The sequence below is a fragment of the Diceros bicornis genome, chromosome 4 (assembly GCF_020826845.1).
Source record: "Diceros bicornis minor isolate mBicDic1 chromosome 4, mDicBic1.mat.cur, whole genome shotgun sequence".
Lineage (NCBI taxonomy): Eukaryota > Metazoa > Chordata > Mammalia > Perissodactyla > Rhinocerotidae > Diceros > Diceros bicornis.
In genome coordinates this window covers 3,735,605-3,751,909 of record NC_080743.1, presented here as the reverse complement: position 1 = coordinate 3,751,909, position 16,305 = coordinate 3,735,605, and the positions used below count along the sequence as shown (strand labels likewise).

The 16,305-nt window shown below is 47.0% G+C and overlaps 1 protein-coding gene across 2 annotated transcripts in view; it reads right to left on the bottom strand.

Moving 5' to 3' along the window:
• The window catches only part of CACHD1 (cache domain containing 1), a 202,017-nt gene extending 186,336 nt beyond the window's left edge, over positions 1-15,681 (bottom strand). The window contains exon 1 of one of the 2 annotated variants that reach the window (XM_058538219.1): positions 15,075-15,681. In XM_058538219.1, the coding sequence (XP_058394202.1) occupies positions 15,075-15,320 (246 nt within the window). In that variant the 5' untranslated portion in view covers positions 15,321-15,681. The remainder of the gene's footprint in view (positions 1-15,074) is intronic. The other variant, XM_058538218.1, reaches the window with a different exon arrangement.
• Positions 15,682-16,305: the final 624 nt, after the last annotated feature.

The following is a 16,305-nucleotide window of genomic DNA, read 5'->3' as shown; positions in this document are numbered from 1 at the left end:
CTGTTTCAGTTGGAATGCGTTGTTACTTGCAATTTAAAGCATCCTAACGGAATCAGAGATGACGATGGTGATGACTATGATGATGACGAGTCTATGACATACCTACACTGCCACCCTTACAACAACCCAAGGTTGAGGCAGGAATTATTTTCCTATGCATAAAGTGAGAAAACTGAGGCTGTTATGAGGAAAAAAGGACTTATCAAAAATTCCATAGCTGGTAAGCCAAGATCTAGACCACCTTTAATGATCCATCATTCAGCAGAGAATATCTGTAAATATGAAGGAGATTACCGATGTTGTCTCATATTTTCTAAATTGAAAAGTTCTATTTTCTTGAATCTTGATTCTATTGCAGCTGCCCTACTTTCTTTCAAATCACAGCTTTGGCCCAGTGGGCCTTTGTTGACGTACATCATTAAATAACACAATTTCATCATATTTAAATGAAACCACAAAGGTAAATGTGGTGATACATCTCCACGGAGAATAAACGCCTTCATTACTCTCTAACTGGTCTCCCAGCCTCCATTTCTGCCTCCCCAACTGTACTTCCCACCACATACAACCAGGGTACGAACAGCCAGAGGAATATATCTAAAGCAAAAGTCAACCACGTCATGCTCCTGCCTAAAATCCTCCAGTGGCTTCTCCATTCAGCCAGAATACAACCCAAATCCTTTGGTCTCCTCAGTGATCCTGTCCTCTCTCATCTTCCTCCACTCCCACCCTCCTTCACTGTCTCCCTTCAGATCCGCCAAGCTCATTCTCCCCTCAGGCCCTGTGCTTCCTACCCTTTCCCCCTGCCTCTCCAGGCTGCCCCCAACACCATTCATGCCTCACCTCAAATATCAGCTCCCCCAAGAAGCCCCCTTTGAACACATTAACCTGCTTTATCTCCTTCAGAGAGCTGAGCAGGGCCCAATGTGATCTTTATTGAACTTTTGCATATTTAAGTATCTATCTCTCTCTTCCAGAATGTAAGCCCCTCAAAGGCAGGGACTCTGGTCTGTTCATCAGTGGACCCCCACACCTAGAGCCATGCTGGAACACAGACGAGTTCAATCAATAGTTACTAAGAAATTAACTAAGTCTAAGGATCTACACAGGCCACAGGAACCAAACTCTTCAATGATGCTTTGTTTTTAGCTGAAAACAAGAACTGCAAGATCCATAACTCTCTTTTAAAGATTTTTATCTATCCTGGATTACGCTTTATCCTTGCCAATCTTGGGCATCATTATTCTTTAAGTAATAAAAGCAAATTTCTTGTGAGAACAATGTCACCTAAAAAAAAGAAAAACCAACTTATAGTAGTAGCATTTGGCATGCATAAGGAAAATAAAAAATACATCTGAATGTTTAAAAAATGTCTCTCAAAACTCAATAATAAACAGGCACATAGGAACTTTTGGGAATAACAAAAATGTTATAAAACTAGACAGTGGTGATTATTGTACAAATCTACATAAAAATCAACTGATTTTTTTTTTTAAATCAACAAGGAAACAACCCAATTTAAAAATGGGCAAAGGTTTTGACATTTCACCAAAAAACATATACTAACATCAACTAGGTACATGAAAAAAAGCTCGGGGGGCCGGCCCGGTGGCGCGGGCGGTTGGGTGCGCGCGCTCCGCTGCGGCGGCCCGGGGTTCGCTGGTTCGGGTCCCGGGCGCGCACCGACGCACTGCTTGGTGGGCCATGCTGTGGCGGCGTCCCATGTAAAGTGGAGGAGGATGGGCACCGATGTTAGCCCAGGGCCGTCTTCCTCAGCGAAAAAAGAGGAGGATTGGCGGATGTTAGCTCAGGGCTGATCTCCTCACAAAAAAAAAAAAAAAAAAAAAAAAAGCTCGGCACCATTCTTCGTTAGGGAAATGTCCACTGAAAGCACAATGAGACAGCACTTCACATGTTTTACAACAGCCAACATTAAAGTGACAGAGCCGCTCGAGCTCTGGGGAGGCCGTGGAGCAGCCAGGGCTCTCGCACACGCTGCGGGGAACACACAATGAGTCAGCCCTTTCGGAAAACAGATGGGCACTTTCTTACGTTTAACATACACTTACCACATGACACAGCACTCTTACCCCTTGAGTTATGAAAATTTATGCTCAAAAACTTGTATGCAAATATTTGTAGTAGGAATGTTTATAGTAGATTTACAACCTCAAAAAGTCCAAATGTTTTCCAGTTGGTGAATGGATAAACAAACTATGGTACATCCACACAATGGAATTCTACTCAGCAATAAAAAGGAAATGAACTATTGATATACACAAAATGGATGTATCTCAAATGCAGTACGCTAAATTTAAAAAGCCAGACTCAAAATGCATACCATAATGCATCCATTTATATGACATTCTGGAAAAGGCAAAATTACGGAGATGGAGATGGTTTTCAGGGGTTCCAGGTTGGGGGCGGGGGGCCGGGGGACTGACTACAAAGGAGCAGCATCTGAGAATTTGGGTGGTGATGAAATTGTTGGGGGGTGATAGTTACCTGACTGTGCATTTATCAAAACTCATGGAATTCTACACCAAATGGAGTACATTTTCACACCCATTAGGATGGCTATTAAAAAAAAATAACAAGTGTTGGCAAGGGTATGGAGAAATCAGAATTCTTGTGCATTGCTGATAAGAATATAAAATGGTGCAGCCACTATGGACAACAGTATGAGCGTTCCTTAAAAAAATTCAACATAGAATTATCATATGATATAGCAATTCCACTTCTGGGTATATACCCAAAACAACTGAAAGCAGGGACTCAAACAAATATTTATACACCCATGTTCATGGTAGTATTATTTACAACAGCCAAAAGGTGGAAGCAACCCATGTCTATTGATGGATGGACAAACAAAACATGGTATACACATAAAATGGAACATTATTTAGCCTTCATTCTTCCTCCATCTGCTAGTGCTCCCAGCTCCTCCCTGATTGCCTCCTCCTCTTTCTGCTAGCCCCCCAGCTCCTCCCTGATTGCCTCCTCCTTTCCATCACCTCATCAGATTCCTCCTCATACATACCACCCATCCTGAGTTGTCACTCCTACTCACTCTTGTCCAGTAAGTATGTATTGAATAATTCTAAGTGCCAAGCAACAGCAGCGAACAATAAAAAACTTACCTGTGGGAGGTTAGGAGGCAAGACAAACATAAAATGAAAGGGTAAGGAGACAGAGTGAGGAGAGGCAAGGGAGGGTGGGTGCTGTTTTATAGAGAGTGGGCAGGGAAGGCCTCTCACTGTTCCCAGGCAAAGGGAACAGTACTTTCAAAGGCTCTGGGGCAGGTGTATACTTGGAGTGCCGGAGGAACAGTGAGTGGTGCGGGGGTGCCCCCCCCCCCCCCGCTTAGTGGGGGAGGGGAGGTAAGCGAGAAGGCCACAAAGAAATGAGGGGCCAGATCACGCCCGGCTGTGAAGGCCACTGTAATTTGGGATTTTACTCTGAGTCAGATGGGAACCTTAGAGAGTTTTAAGCAGAGGAGTTGACATATCTGACATATTTTTAAAGGATCTCCCTTGTACTCTAACAGTCCTTTAGAAATAAATTAATATTTATTTCCATGATTATTTCTTTAATGTCTATTTCACCTAGTAGGTGGTACACTCCAAATGAGTAGGGACCATGTCTCTTTTTTTAACCACAAACTCAAATCCAAGCATAGTACCCGGCATATAGTATATGCTCAATACATATTTACATGAATTAACTAATGAATTTAACCTCTAGGATAAAGTAGCTCCAAGTACATAGTTTGCAAGTACACGTACAATTTTTTATGTTCCTAAATGTCCTCAATATACATACCCCAACTTTCCCTAACATGTAGAAATTAAACATCAGAACTAATACTTATAGAAGGAATGTGCTTGATACTCTGCTAGTCTGTTTCACTCCTCTGGAACATTTTAAATCTTTCGTAACAAGTAAAGGCTCAAGAGGTTCCACTGTCAGTCTAGACTGAGTAATGAAATGGACACAGGAAACATAGCTATTATTCCAAATTTAGCTTTTACTCCTATTAGAAAGTTACAAAGCCTACTGTTTAAAGATACCCACACAGTTACTGTAGTCCAGACAGTTTTTGCTCATGCTCCAATAACTCTCATCCCTACAAAGCTTTACTGTTTGCAACTCTTGCCCACATTTATTATCTGAATACACATGGATGTAAATTAAAATTTCCAGACCTCCTTCATGGTCATCTGCATTTACACTATCTCCAGGCATCTCAACCCATAGCAAAGTAGACTGGTTCACAATCAGCACAGTCTAGTGTCCTTCCCCTCCACCCTCTCTCGAGACTACAGACCAGCAAATATCCCAGCTACACGTAGGGTCAATGAAACCAACTCTAGATCCAATAGCCAAGACCACCAACGACCTCAGTTCTTCAGGCTTTCTCCAAAACTGTCCAGGGCAGCACCAACCCAGTGACAGCCCCCTGGGGAGGGAAATAAGCAGAAAACAGGCTGCCCTCCTGCAGCGGCCAAGGGCAGCTCTGATTCAGAGGACACTCGAACCGCAGAACACAGGGCCCAGACCACTCAGCACCTCCTGTCTCTGGGCTGCCAGCAGAGGCACTGGCTTTGGAGAAAGCCAATCAATAAACATGGAAGAACTAGGACAAAACAGTCCAGTGTCCTGGCAGGGGCACAGGGAGCAATCCAAGTGGACAAAAAAGTCCCATGGGGGCCAGACCCATGACCTAGTGGTTAAGTTCAGCGTGCCTGGCTTTGGAGGCCTGGGTGCAGACCTACACCACTCATCAGTGGCCATGCTGTGGTGGCAACCCACATATAAAACAGGAAGATTAGCACAGATGTTAGCTCAGGGTGTACCTTCTCAGCAAAAAAAAAAAGTCCCATGAAGGTTCATTGAGTTAGTAAATGATCGAGGATGGACAAGAAACCCAACAGGTCTTTCTGCACCTCTCATCTCCCAGAGATGAACGTGATGATCACAGAAATACTTTCAAGACTACTTAAATACACACACTTACATATTCCACCAATAAGGCCATAAAAACATCCTCACACTATTTCTAAATACTGTAACACATGTATCAGGGAGGTGATATATTTCAAAATTTCTTCTTCACATATCTCTTCATGGTTATGCACAGCACAGTAACTGTCAAGGCTTTATGGGTTCCCTGTGATTTTTTTCCCATATAGAATCCTCACTTTATTTTCAAGCGACATGGAAATAAGAAGACTATTTTAAGCTGGTTAGTTATCTTATACACGGAGTCAGGGCAGACTGATGAATCTGTACTTCAGTGTATTTATGGATCATTAATTTCTGGCCATTCCTCTTTTGAATTAAGATTTTTAAAAAAAGAAAGTTGGCCATCACATACCAGGCTCTGTTTGTCTTGTTTCCTTAATACGCACCTTATCAGCTCTGCCACAGCTGAAGTGATTGCAGATTGCTTTATGACACTTGGATTTTCTCCCGCTAATAATTCCTCCTTCCTGCCCATGACTGGCAGGCTTCTTCCATACTGCAGTAATGTGGGACAGCTAATTATCTACCAATCCACCTTGCTGTTCCGCACTTGGCAACTTTTATCTGCACAGGACAGCTGCACTCTCCCCGTTTGAAGTAAAATGTCAGTCTCCGCTAATGCAACAAGACTTACATCACTAATGATGTCTCCGCACTTTGAAGAAACAACTCAAAGCCTAATTAAAAATTCAGATTCATTCTCCCTGGCTTGCCGATTTTCACTGCCCTTCCGCCAGGGCCTTTTTTTTAAATACTTTTAAAATACTCCATGCAAAATCTTTTAAAATACTCCATGCAAAAATAAATTTACAAAAATATCCAAGGGGAATCAAGAAAAAAAGTGCTGCAGTCTTGGGCTTTGACCGACTTTCTGAAATAACCATTGTGGTTGGAACAGAACCAAGACGCTATCACGTACAACAGAGAAATGTTTACTCAACTGGCATCTACTCCGCAATCACAACAAAGCACACTATTTCCAGGGACATATGCACCAGAAGCTACTTCTCAGTCGACCCACTCCGGCATTCAGGTGTTGGAATCTTTCTAACTGTGATTAACTCAGAAATCTTTTGACTACGGAAATCTGAAGTAGGGAAAACTTCTTTTGAACTCAGAACAGAAAGGGCAAGGTAAAGAGGCATTCAAATGACATTTATTTTGCTCCACTATCAAATCAAATAAACAACCCCTCCAAAGTAGTAGTAGTATTGCAATTTTCACCAAGAAATAAAAATAAAAAATAAAAGAGAGAGAAAGAATGAACAAACTTCATACTGCTATGACTAGGGAGAAAGGCAGGTCCTGAAATTCAATTCCAAAATAGAACTTTGCCTAAAAATTACAGGTGGAATTTCCTTCTGTAACTTTTACATAAACAAACACCAAAAAAACCAAAGCTGTTCCTCCTCTTAAGTTTTCTTTGCTTTTTATGCTTTACCTTTTTAATAAAATATTACTCTGATGGTACAGGTAGGTTCACAATTATAAATAGCTTTGACCACGTAAATTTGCTTTTAAAAAAATATCTAACAACATTGTAGTAAGTCTCAGAATTTTTGTATTTCTTCAGTGGCTCACTGACGTCTAGGTATTTAAATAACAACTTAACATTAAAAAAACCAGTCAACTGTCAAATGGGACTATTGGCTTTAAGTTCTCAGCCATAAAAAACTAAGCCAAACTTCTTTATGGAAAGAGGAACGTAAAGATTCTTAATTCCGTCGAGGTTCTTCTCCCTCTTCAGCCGCCCTTGTCTTGGAAGAATGGAGCTCCCACAGGACAGTGTTGTAAAAAGGGTCAAAAAGCAAGAGGCCGAAGACCGAGGCTGGAGTTCCAAGTCTGCCACTTACTACCGGTGTGATCTCCAGGCCTCCCCATGGGGCCTCAGTTTCTCATCTGCAAAATGAAGGAGGCAGATCTGACTCTCTCTAGTCCTTCCCAGTTCCCACGGAACCCAGTAATCTGTGGATCTGAGAGGTCAGGGAGAAAAGGCAAGCCAAGGGCAGGTCTGCTGAGCCCGGATTTGTACAACCCCTCAGGGCAGACCACAAGCCCACCAGGGGAAGCGAGCCAGCCTGTCTGCCCACCAGAAGCAGGGAGACCCCAAAGCAGGCCCTCCCTGAACTGGACTTGGGGAGGCAGAACTACATATGGAGCACGCCCGGGCAGCGGGTGGCTGCTAAGGGTGCCTGAATCCTAAATCACTTCACTGAGTCTTCTAGGCAGCAAGCCTTGTCCAGATTTCTAGTTCCTCTCCCCCAGAGCACGTCTCCTCCAAATACAAGAGACTCAGGCACAAGCAGTGGCTAGTTCCCAACTCAAATGCTGGTAAGCTACTGGCAGCCATGTTGAAACAAAGGGGCGAGCCTATTTAAGAAAGTGGGCATGCAAAGAGAGAAATAGGGTATAGTCCCCATTGTCTGAGCCCCAACCTAGCCCTGCCCAGGACCTGCCCCGGACTGTGCAATTGCATAAGGCAGCAGGCTCCTTTCTTGTTCAAGCCAGTGTAAATTGTGTGTGCTGATACCTGGCATTTAATGTCTCAATTGACAAGGATCAAGGATCTCACATCCTGACCTCTGGCTGCGTCTCCGACCTCTTTCTGTGCCCTGTCTTCCCTCTAGCTCTCTCAACTCCAAACCTTAATGCCATCTTTCCATTCCTCAAAGGAGCTTTCTGGCAACTCCATTCTTTGACTAACCAACTCCTAGTCATTCCACTTTTTCTGGGAGCCCTTCCAGAATCCCTCTCCAGCACCAAATAGGTTAACATCCCTGACATACTTTCTCCAAGCATCCAGAACCTCCTCTCTCATGACAGCCATTGCATCGGAAATTAACCGATGGATATCTCAGACCTAACATAGTACCTGGTACCAAATAAACATTTAATAACTATTTGTTTAAGTAATTATGACGATAGGGACCTCATCTCCCAAAGCAATCCAACTGAGAACTATTCTATCGGAAAGTTTTCCTCTCTGTTACACAGAACTTGCTTCCCCATCCTCTTTACACGCACGCACTGGTTTCATCTCCTGGAGACCACGGAATAATTCTAGCCCAGACACTGCAAATTCATGGCCTCTGGCCTGATCCAGCCTGAAGACATGTTTGGTTTGGCCCACACAGTGTTTTTTTAAAATCTGAATTACTTGTCAACATTTTAAGAATCAAGAGGTTTCGTCTAAAAACCAGATATCCAGCTCCTCGCAAAAAACAGTCATGGGGCAACACCGGACTCTCGCTGCCAATGGGCAACAATCAAGGAGCTAAGTAGCACGTCCCTCCATCAGCCAGGCACATGCCCTGCAGTTCACTACAGGGACACCACTCCCCCTGCCCTACACCTGGCCCACCTCACTCATTCTGTCTGACTCTGTAAATGTTAGATTTAGCAACCCTGGGAGTAAGGTAGATCCCATACTTGAGCATTTCTTTCTATACGGTCTTGACCCATACAAACTGGTTGAGCCTCCTGATAAGGCAAGAGCTCTCAGAGGGAAAGCACGATGTCCTAGGCTTTTCCTTCACTCTCCCCACTCCAACACTGCAACAAGGCACCCAGTGAACATTTGCTGACAGGCTGATCAGAAGACACACGTCTATAGTCCAGCTTTTCCTCTTCAACACTCCCCTCTCTCCCACTTACAGCTCGTCTGGCTGGGCGCTTCTCACTCCTGCCTCCTCTGGAAGGAGGAGCGAGCACAGTAAGGAGAGGACGTGATCCATGCTGCAGTCAAATACGTGTGCACACACGGTAAGCCACCCACTAAGAAACAAGGAACCTCAGCCTTGTGAGGAGGGCTAGGCATGAAAACGAGGGCCAGATGGCATGTGTAAGGGAGGAAAAAAGGGTCCATGGGGAGCTTCCCAAATGAAGCTAGGGCATTACATCTGGAAGGCCGAGGAGGCTGCTGGGCAAAGATACTGGCTACTGGCAAAGGGCTAGGGAACACGGCGATGGTTTTGCTCAGGCATGTCATCATAAAAAATTGTAAGTATATACCCTCTAAAATATTTGTATTTATTTGTGGACTGCAAATTCTACAGACTAGTGCACCAATATATTATGTATATAAAACATTTAAAACTATAGAAATTAAATAAGAATGCAATGAAAAATGTTATGGAAGAAATTATGTGATACCTGGAATTTGCTTCAAAATAATCTGGGTGGAGGGGAAATGTGGGTGGAGGCAGAGGCAGAGATAAAACCAGCCTGACCACAAGTGGATAACTGTTTAAGTTGGGTAAGAGGTACATGGGCATTCTTACGTTCTTTTCTTTACTTTTGTATATTTCTTCAAATCTTTGTAATAAAAAAGTTTAAAAGTAAATAAATAACTATGAATGGCAGATCTAATATTTTCTTCATAAATCCCAAAGGATGGTTTGGCACCACATCCCTGAGATCTGTGCACCGCATTTTGGTAACCCCTAAGACAGAAGACTGACCACATCGAAACCTGCAGGTTCTGAAAATTAGATTTGTTTCCTTCAGGCTCGGGAGCTACATGGTGGTTGTCTTCCAGCTCTGTGCCCTGGCACTCAACAGGCTGTCCTATCTTTATTTCTGTTTACTGCCTGTTCCAATGTCAGATCCTGCACTAGACACTTCTCTTCTAAAATATATTTCCCTCCATTAACCAAATGAAGCATGAAGATACTAAAGTTCAGAGCAATTTAACAACACACTAGAAGTTACAGTTAATAACTAGCTGAGTCAAAATCATTGTCCCTTCATATTTTGAATTTCAATACCTTTTTACACCAGATCCAAGCATACCCAAAATAAATCCCACTGCATATAATACCAAAATTCCAGAGTTCTGCAAGGTTCCTGTCTGCTCATCCACTTAAGTTCAAGGAAGGCACTCAAGCAGCAACCAGAAATAGCACCAAGTTATAAACTGTGAAACCATCTCTTTCCCCTCCCCGCCCCTCTCCAGACTCAAGTATGATTGGCAGGAAAAACCTAGGCCCAGGCGCCGATGCCAGCGAGGACAGGTATTAGTGGGGAGGAAGTGGAGGCAGCACTAAGCAAACAGGGAGAATCCCTCAGAAGTCATTCAACATGCTTTTCCTTGGGCTCATTCTTACCAAGTTCAACTCAGAGTCATCCATTGATGGTCAGTTTTCTTCTCCTCCAAATATTCAATTTCAGAAGAGAGCAAGGCAGTGGGTTTTCCACCAGGGTTTGCAGCGCATAGAATCAAACCACATTATTTGCAAATACAGGTGACTTTTTTCCCCCTAAAACGTTCTATATTGCCCAAGTACACATTCAAATCATCCTAAGACATGCCATTCCTGGTATGATGGACACAATTTAGGGGAAAATACAAACTGCACCTAAACACAGCTGCAAACAGCATGCAGGTACAGTAGAGCCACCAAGATGCTCCTGTCCAGTAACCACAGAAACTCCAGGGGAGATGGCCAAAGAAATGAGTAAGACATGAGGCTGTATGAAGAGATCCAAGAGTCACAGCCACCCCCTTCTCAGACGCTTGAGACATACCAACTACCTCGTCCAGTGCCACCAAAGGGAATCAGAAATGTCTGAGGAACCAATGGTTTGGTTACCCTTCATATGCTGGAGGCTGCCGCTGCGTTCAGGATCAGCCTCTGTGTATGGACAATTCACTGAAAAGGCCAAGGGAGGAGAAGCCGTCTTCCGTGACCTCCCCTCCTCTGTCCTCCCATAATGCCCTGTTCCTCTGCCATCGCGCTAACCCACTGCATTCCACCGCCTCTCTCTAACCCCCTGTATCATAACGCCTCTTTCTCTATCTGTCTCCATCATCATCAGTTGAGAGCTTAAGGTCACAGACCAGGCCCTATTCACTTTGTATCCCCAGCTTAGTCAAACCCAAGGCTCCTCAGAGAGTAGAAGCCCCCCAAAGTTCACTGAATGCATGCGACAATGAACAACGCCCTTACGCAATGCTGTTCTGGTGCATCCAGAGAAGGCCTCCCCTCTCACTTGCAGCTGCAGCCACCGTCAACAACATCGCACTATATTCTCAGCCAGTGCCCTGCCCCAGTTGACTCTTCAGTTGCTGAAGTCGCTGTCCTGGCTGCTGCTCTTTCTTCAATTTGAGTAGACGTTCTCGTTTGTGCTTCTGGTATTTCTTCTGCCCCCACTGGAAGGCACCCCCCCCCCTTCAAGGCCCCATAGAGCAGCTGTCTGACCAACCTGCTGGTGTGTCTGCCAAGTTCCCAGTGACTATGCCCAGCCCAGCAGAGCTGTGTTAGAGCTAACATCAAGGCGGGTACACTGGCCGCATGCCAGGCCCTTGCTGTTAGGAAGCCTGTATTGTCATATAATGTTAAATGGGCCTTATAAGTACCTGGTAAAATGGCTCCCAGAGCCAGATATGCCTTCTAACAAGCAGGCCTTGTTACTTAACTGTTTTACCTGTGCAGTCTTACCTCCTCCTCCCGCAGACTGTAAACTCCTTAAGGGGCTGTGCTGGACCACCACCCTGTAAGTCCCCTAAAGGCCTAGCACGGAGCTCTGTGCACTGTAAGCTCTCCATGAGTATTTCTCCACTTAAGAACAACCACGTCCATCAACATTTCCCAGCCCCAGCTTCACATTAACAGATGCCTTCACACACACTATTTCCATTAAGTCCACAGAGCAAATGTCTAGGAAGAATCCTCGTCCCCAATTTTGCAGATACAGATCGCCCAACTTGTAAGCGGCAGAGCTGGAGCCCAGGTCTCTACCCAACGTGGAGTTCTTTCCCCTCCACGTGCTGCTTGGTAAAAACCTGCTGCAGGAATGAATAGGCAGAAGCAAGTCTCCCTGGATACAACCGCCCTCTGCCCCAGATCTCACCGGTGACAGCTTCGCTCCACCAGTTCCCTGAGGAGCCGATGATCATGTTTTCGACTTTTACCCATGATGTATGATGTTTGCTGCCAGGGGGCAGTACTCGGGGGCAGCTCTCCCAGGGCACTGGCAAAACTAGTTGGTGCAAGTCATTTAAAGATTTTTTAAATCTTGTCCACTACTAAAAAGAAACAACAACAAAATAAGCAGGCAGCCTCCATGAGAGAAGCTTTCCAAGAAAATGTTTAGGATAGACCACTTTTCAAACTGTCTTCTCTATCAGCAAGCACAAAAACTGCCACGGGAAACAACAGTGCTGAAAGAAAGGCCTGGTTTGTGTTTTTGTAAAATTACCCCTTGCAACCTCCTGTGAGCAGTATGTGCTGCCATTCGAAACGCTGCAACAGGCCTTGTTTGAGAGCTACTTTGCAATTTCTCAAAATTAAAAATTGTCTTTGGAGAATTTCAGCAGCAGCAGAAGCAATTCAAAAGTCTGAAAATAGGCTTTTTACATATAAACTGACCTACAGAAAGTTTCTCATCAAATAAGATGCTGTCTTGAAAGGTCTACACTCTGCTTGAAATGCCAAGGTCAAATGAAAGGAGTCAGCCCCTTAATCGAGGGAGGACAGTCTCCCTGCAGACAGGAGCTCTCCCCAGCCACTCATATCTGCATATGGAAGTCTGACCCCACTCACCGTAACATCCACACGAGGCCACCTACCTCTGAACAACTGATGAGCTCGACAGCTATAAAATACAACATTCCACAAGGGAGGACTATATAATCTGCACTTTAGGTAACTAAACCCACATAATTTCAGATCCATTCGACAGATCCCAGAGGTTTAGAGGAAAATGTAAGGCTTGCAATCTTTGTTCCAGGGGCCAAAAATCCAACCTGACTTAGATTTTATTTTACAAGTATTCCCCGCACCAAAAGCTGGCAGTCTAACAAAATTAAAGAGAGACTCTTTCCCCAATTTTCCCAGATGGAGGCAAGTGGCAGATCAATGTACAGCTCAAGAAGAGGAATTTAAATACAGTATGTGCTTCTCCTTTCAAAAAAAGGAGAGAAGCCACTTCACATTTTGCCAGACAAAACCCTGTCCCCAGGAGGCCAGTTTTTACAATGAGGTTGCAAAGGTGTTAGAAAGAGGCCAGTTGGGAGGAGATAAAGGGCCATTTGGGCACAAACCCCCCACCGATCAGAGCTTTTTTCTCAAGTGTCTCCTTTACAACAGGAAAGCCTTTCAAAACTACATTTGCTTTGCATCTCTACCTGAATGACAATGTGTGCGGATCCGATTTCACCTTTTGTCAAGGATCGGGTGAGAAACAGTAAAACTGCTGTCAGCATCTTAGAAGAAGCAAGTCCTCAGCTTATATGGGGAAGGGGGAAAAACCCTAAGATCCCTCTTCCAGCCCTAGAGACGGAGTGAAAGTGACAAACGCCTTCTAATCTTACAAATACAGCCCAAAACTGCAACATACTCAATTTTCTTTATTAAAAGAGGTGTCTTTATGCAAAAATAAAACTGTTTGTGCTCTGAATTGAAACATTCACCACTAGAGGAAAAAACTCCTAGTTTTTTTCTAACATTTTAGTTCCATTTCCTCTAAAAGTCACTTCACTCCTAAGAACTCTGTCAGCAATCATCAGAAATCAGAAAATGCATATGGAAAAAATTATCACTGAATCTGAACCTGAAATATCTGCATAGAAAAGGACAGTTAAATTGATGTATCTTAAAAGATGTCTATTATTATGCAAATGAGGAAAGCCCGACTCTATTGCACTTCAGGCTGGGTGTCTGCAAATAAATACAGATTTATCTTTCAAGCAAACCATCCACTTCTCAACCTCATCTCACTCTTAAAAAAAAAAAAAAAATCCCAATCCTCTTTCACTACAGTGGAAAAGGTCTGAGAACCGGCTTTAGGAAAATTGTATCATCCTGGGAGGAAACTGGGGCATGGGGGTTGAAGAGAAGGAGTTTAAAAAAAAAAAAAAAAGAAAAAAGACGTCAGAAACCTGAATCCCCAAGTGACTCAAAACACCTCTCCCGGTGGGAGGTGGAAGGGTGGTCACAGTGGAATCGAAATCAGAAACCTATTCCAAGAACACATTCCTGGAAACTTCGCTCTTTCGAAGAAGACCACATTCATCACCATGATTGTTGTTAGGATGCCTAAGAGAATGAGGTTGTTCTACGGAAGAACGTTACAGCAAAGGTTCCAGACCCGGAATGTCACCTCAACCTCTGCTAATCCAGTGGGCCTTTCCGGCCAAGTCGGTTACAATAACGGCGGGATAGAATCTCCAGGTGGTTGCTGTTCAGCAATTTTTATTACTGTTGGTTATTAGTAACATCTTCAGGATTCCTCATTGGCCGCGAGCAATCTTTCTAAAGCCCCCTTCCTCTCCTGGGGAGGATCGACTTGGTAAACATCTAGAGACACGGGAACCTTATTCACTGTGTTCCCTTCTTCCTCCTCCAAAAAGGCATACACCAAACAAAACAAAAATCATACAGCGGACAGCGCGCAACCAACAGCAACAGCTGAAAGCAACAAAAAAAGTCCCCCACACCGGACGAGAGTCGGGGATCTAGGCCAGCCCCTCCCCCAACGCACCCGGGCGGCTCTCCACCGGGACCCAGGTGGCCCTGGAGCAGCTGCGCACGCTGGTGCCTTGCCTCCCCGCGCCCGTCGGTGCGCCTGGGTCGGGGGACACGAAGTGGTGGTCAAGGGGGGAGGCTGGGGGCCTCGGAAAATCGTCCGAGCCAGGCGGGGCCGTCTGCCCCGGGACGAGGGCACAAAGAGGGAAGGGGAGTTTGCAGGGGTGGCTGGGTGAAAACAAGGCTGCAGGGCAAATTCGTGCAAATTCGAGGAGGTGCGAGGGAACCGGAGAATCCTTGCCGAGATAAAGGCGCTCTGCAGCGGGGAGACTGGGTTCCGCGCAAAGGGCAGGAGCCTCTGCAGCGTAGAAGGGAGGGGTCTCTGAGTGCACACAGAGGAGTTGGTATGTAGTCAGGGGGGTCTGAGCAGACGACAGGGGTGTCCTGCGGCAAAGGGGGCTCTGTGCATGCCAGCGAGGTCGCTGCTCGGCCCCGGGACCTATGCTGGGGAATGGGACGGGGCTCTACGCAGGAGACAGGCAGACACCTGGCAAGTTCGGGGGCGGAAAGGGGGCCACTTACCTGCATGGTGACGACCCCTAGCTCCTCGGCCGCCAGCCTCCGCATCTGGCTCGCCAGCACTTGCGCCTCGTCCAGGATGGAGAAGTCGGCGTCGGCCCCGGCGCCCAGCAGCCAGCACGCGACCAGGCAGAGCAGCCAGAGGGGCGGCCGCTGCGCCCCGGCCCCGGCCCGGCCGGGCGAGCCCGGGCAGCAGCGGGCCAGGGCGGCCGCCCCCGCCGTCTCCTCTTCCTCCGGCTCGCGGGCCATGCCGCCTCCCCCCCCTCGCGGCCGACGGGCTCCAGGCGCCGGGCAGCGAGGAGGGAGCGCGGGAGGTGCGCCCGGGGCCCGCTCGGGGCGCCCCGCAAAACTTTCTTCCCCTCCTGCGGCCGCTCCCCGCGCCGCGGCCGCTCGGAACTTAGGGGGCGCCCGGCTGCAGCGCGGGAGCGCGGGCGGCCACCATCGCGGGCTCGGCGGGCGGGCGGCGGCCCGGGACCAGGACCCGGGACCGGCGCGGAGAGCGGCCGCCGGCTGACAGCCGGGCCCGAGCCGCCGCGCTCTCGCCTCCCGGGGCCGGGCGCAGCGAGGGCGGCGGCCCCCGGCGGGAGGAGCGGCGCCGGGCGGGGAGCGAGAGGGGAGGTTTCAAAAAACTGGAAGAAAGAGAGCGGCGCGGGGGGAAAGGGAGGCGTCTGGTGCCACCACGCTGCGCGCCGGCTCCGCGCACTTCCCGGCGCGGCCCCGCGGCTGCGGTGATTTATGGAAGGAGCGAGAGGCGGGGACAGGCCCGCTCGCCCCTCCTCTTTCCCCCGCTCCCGCCTCGCAGGCGGCCCCCGGGGCGCGGGGCCCGGAGCGCAGGCTCTTTTCTCGGGTCCCCAGCCCTTCTCGTGGCGCCGACAGCGATCCCGCCAGCTCTCACCGCCTCCGCCAACGCGAGAGACCCCGGCGTCCCACCCATATGAGGTTCCTCCATCGAAAGTCCCTTTAAGTTCCAGGACGCTGGCTGTCTGCCAGGCCGAGATTTGGGGAGGAGGGGGCCGCCGCTTGTGCGTCCGCCGCCCTTCTTCCAGGGTATTGGTAACAATAGCTGGCGCTGGCTGGATCCACAGATTCCTTTTGTTAACCAGCTACCGTGTGCCCGGCATTGTGCTGTGGGGTTTGTACACATTATCCTTTAATCCCCACAACATCCCTAGGAGGTATGTATCTTTATCCCAAATTTTTAGGTAACAAAGACTGAGGCTTAGAGAGGTGGAAT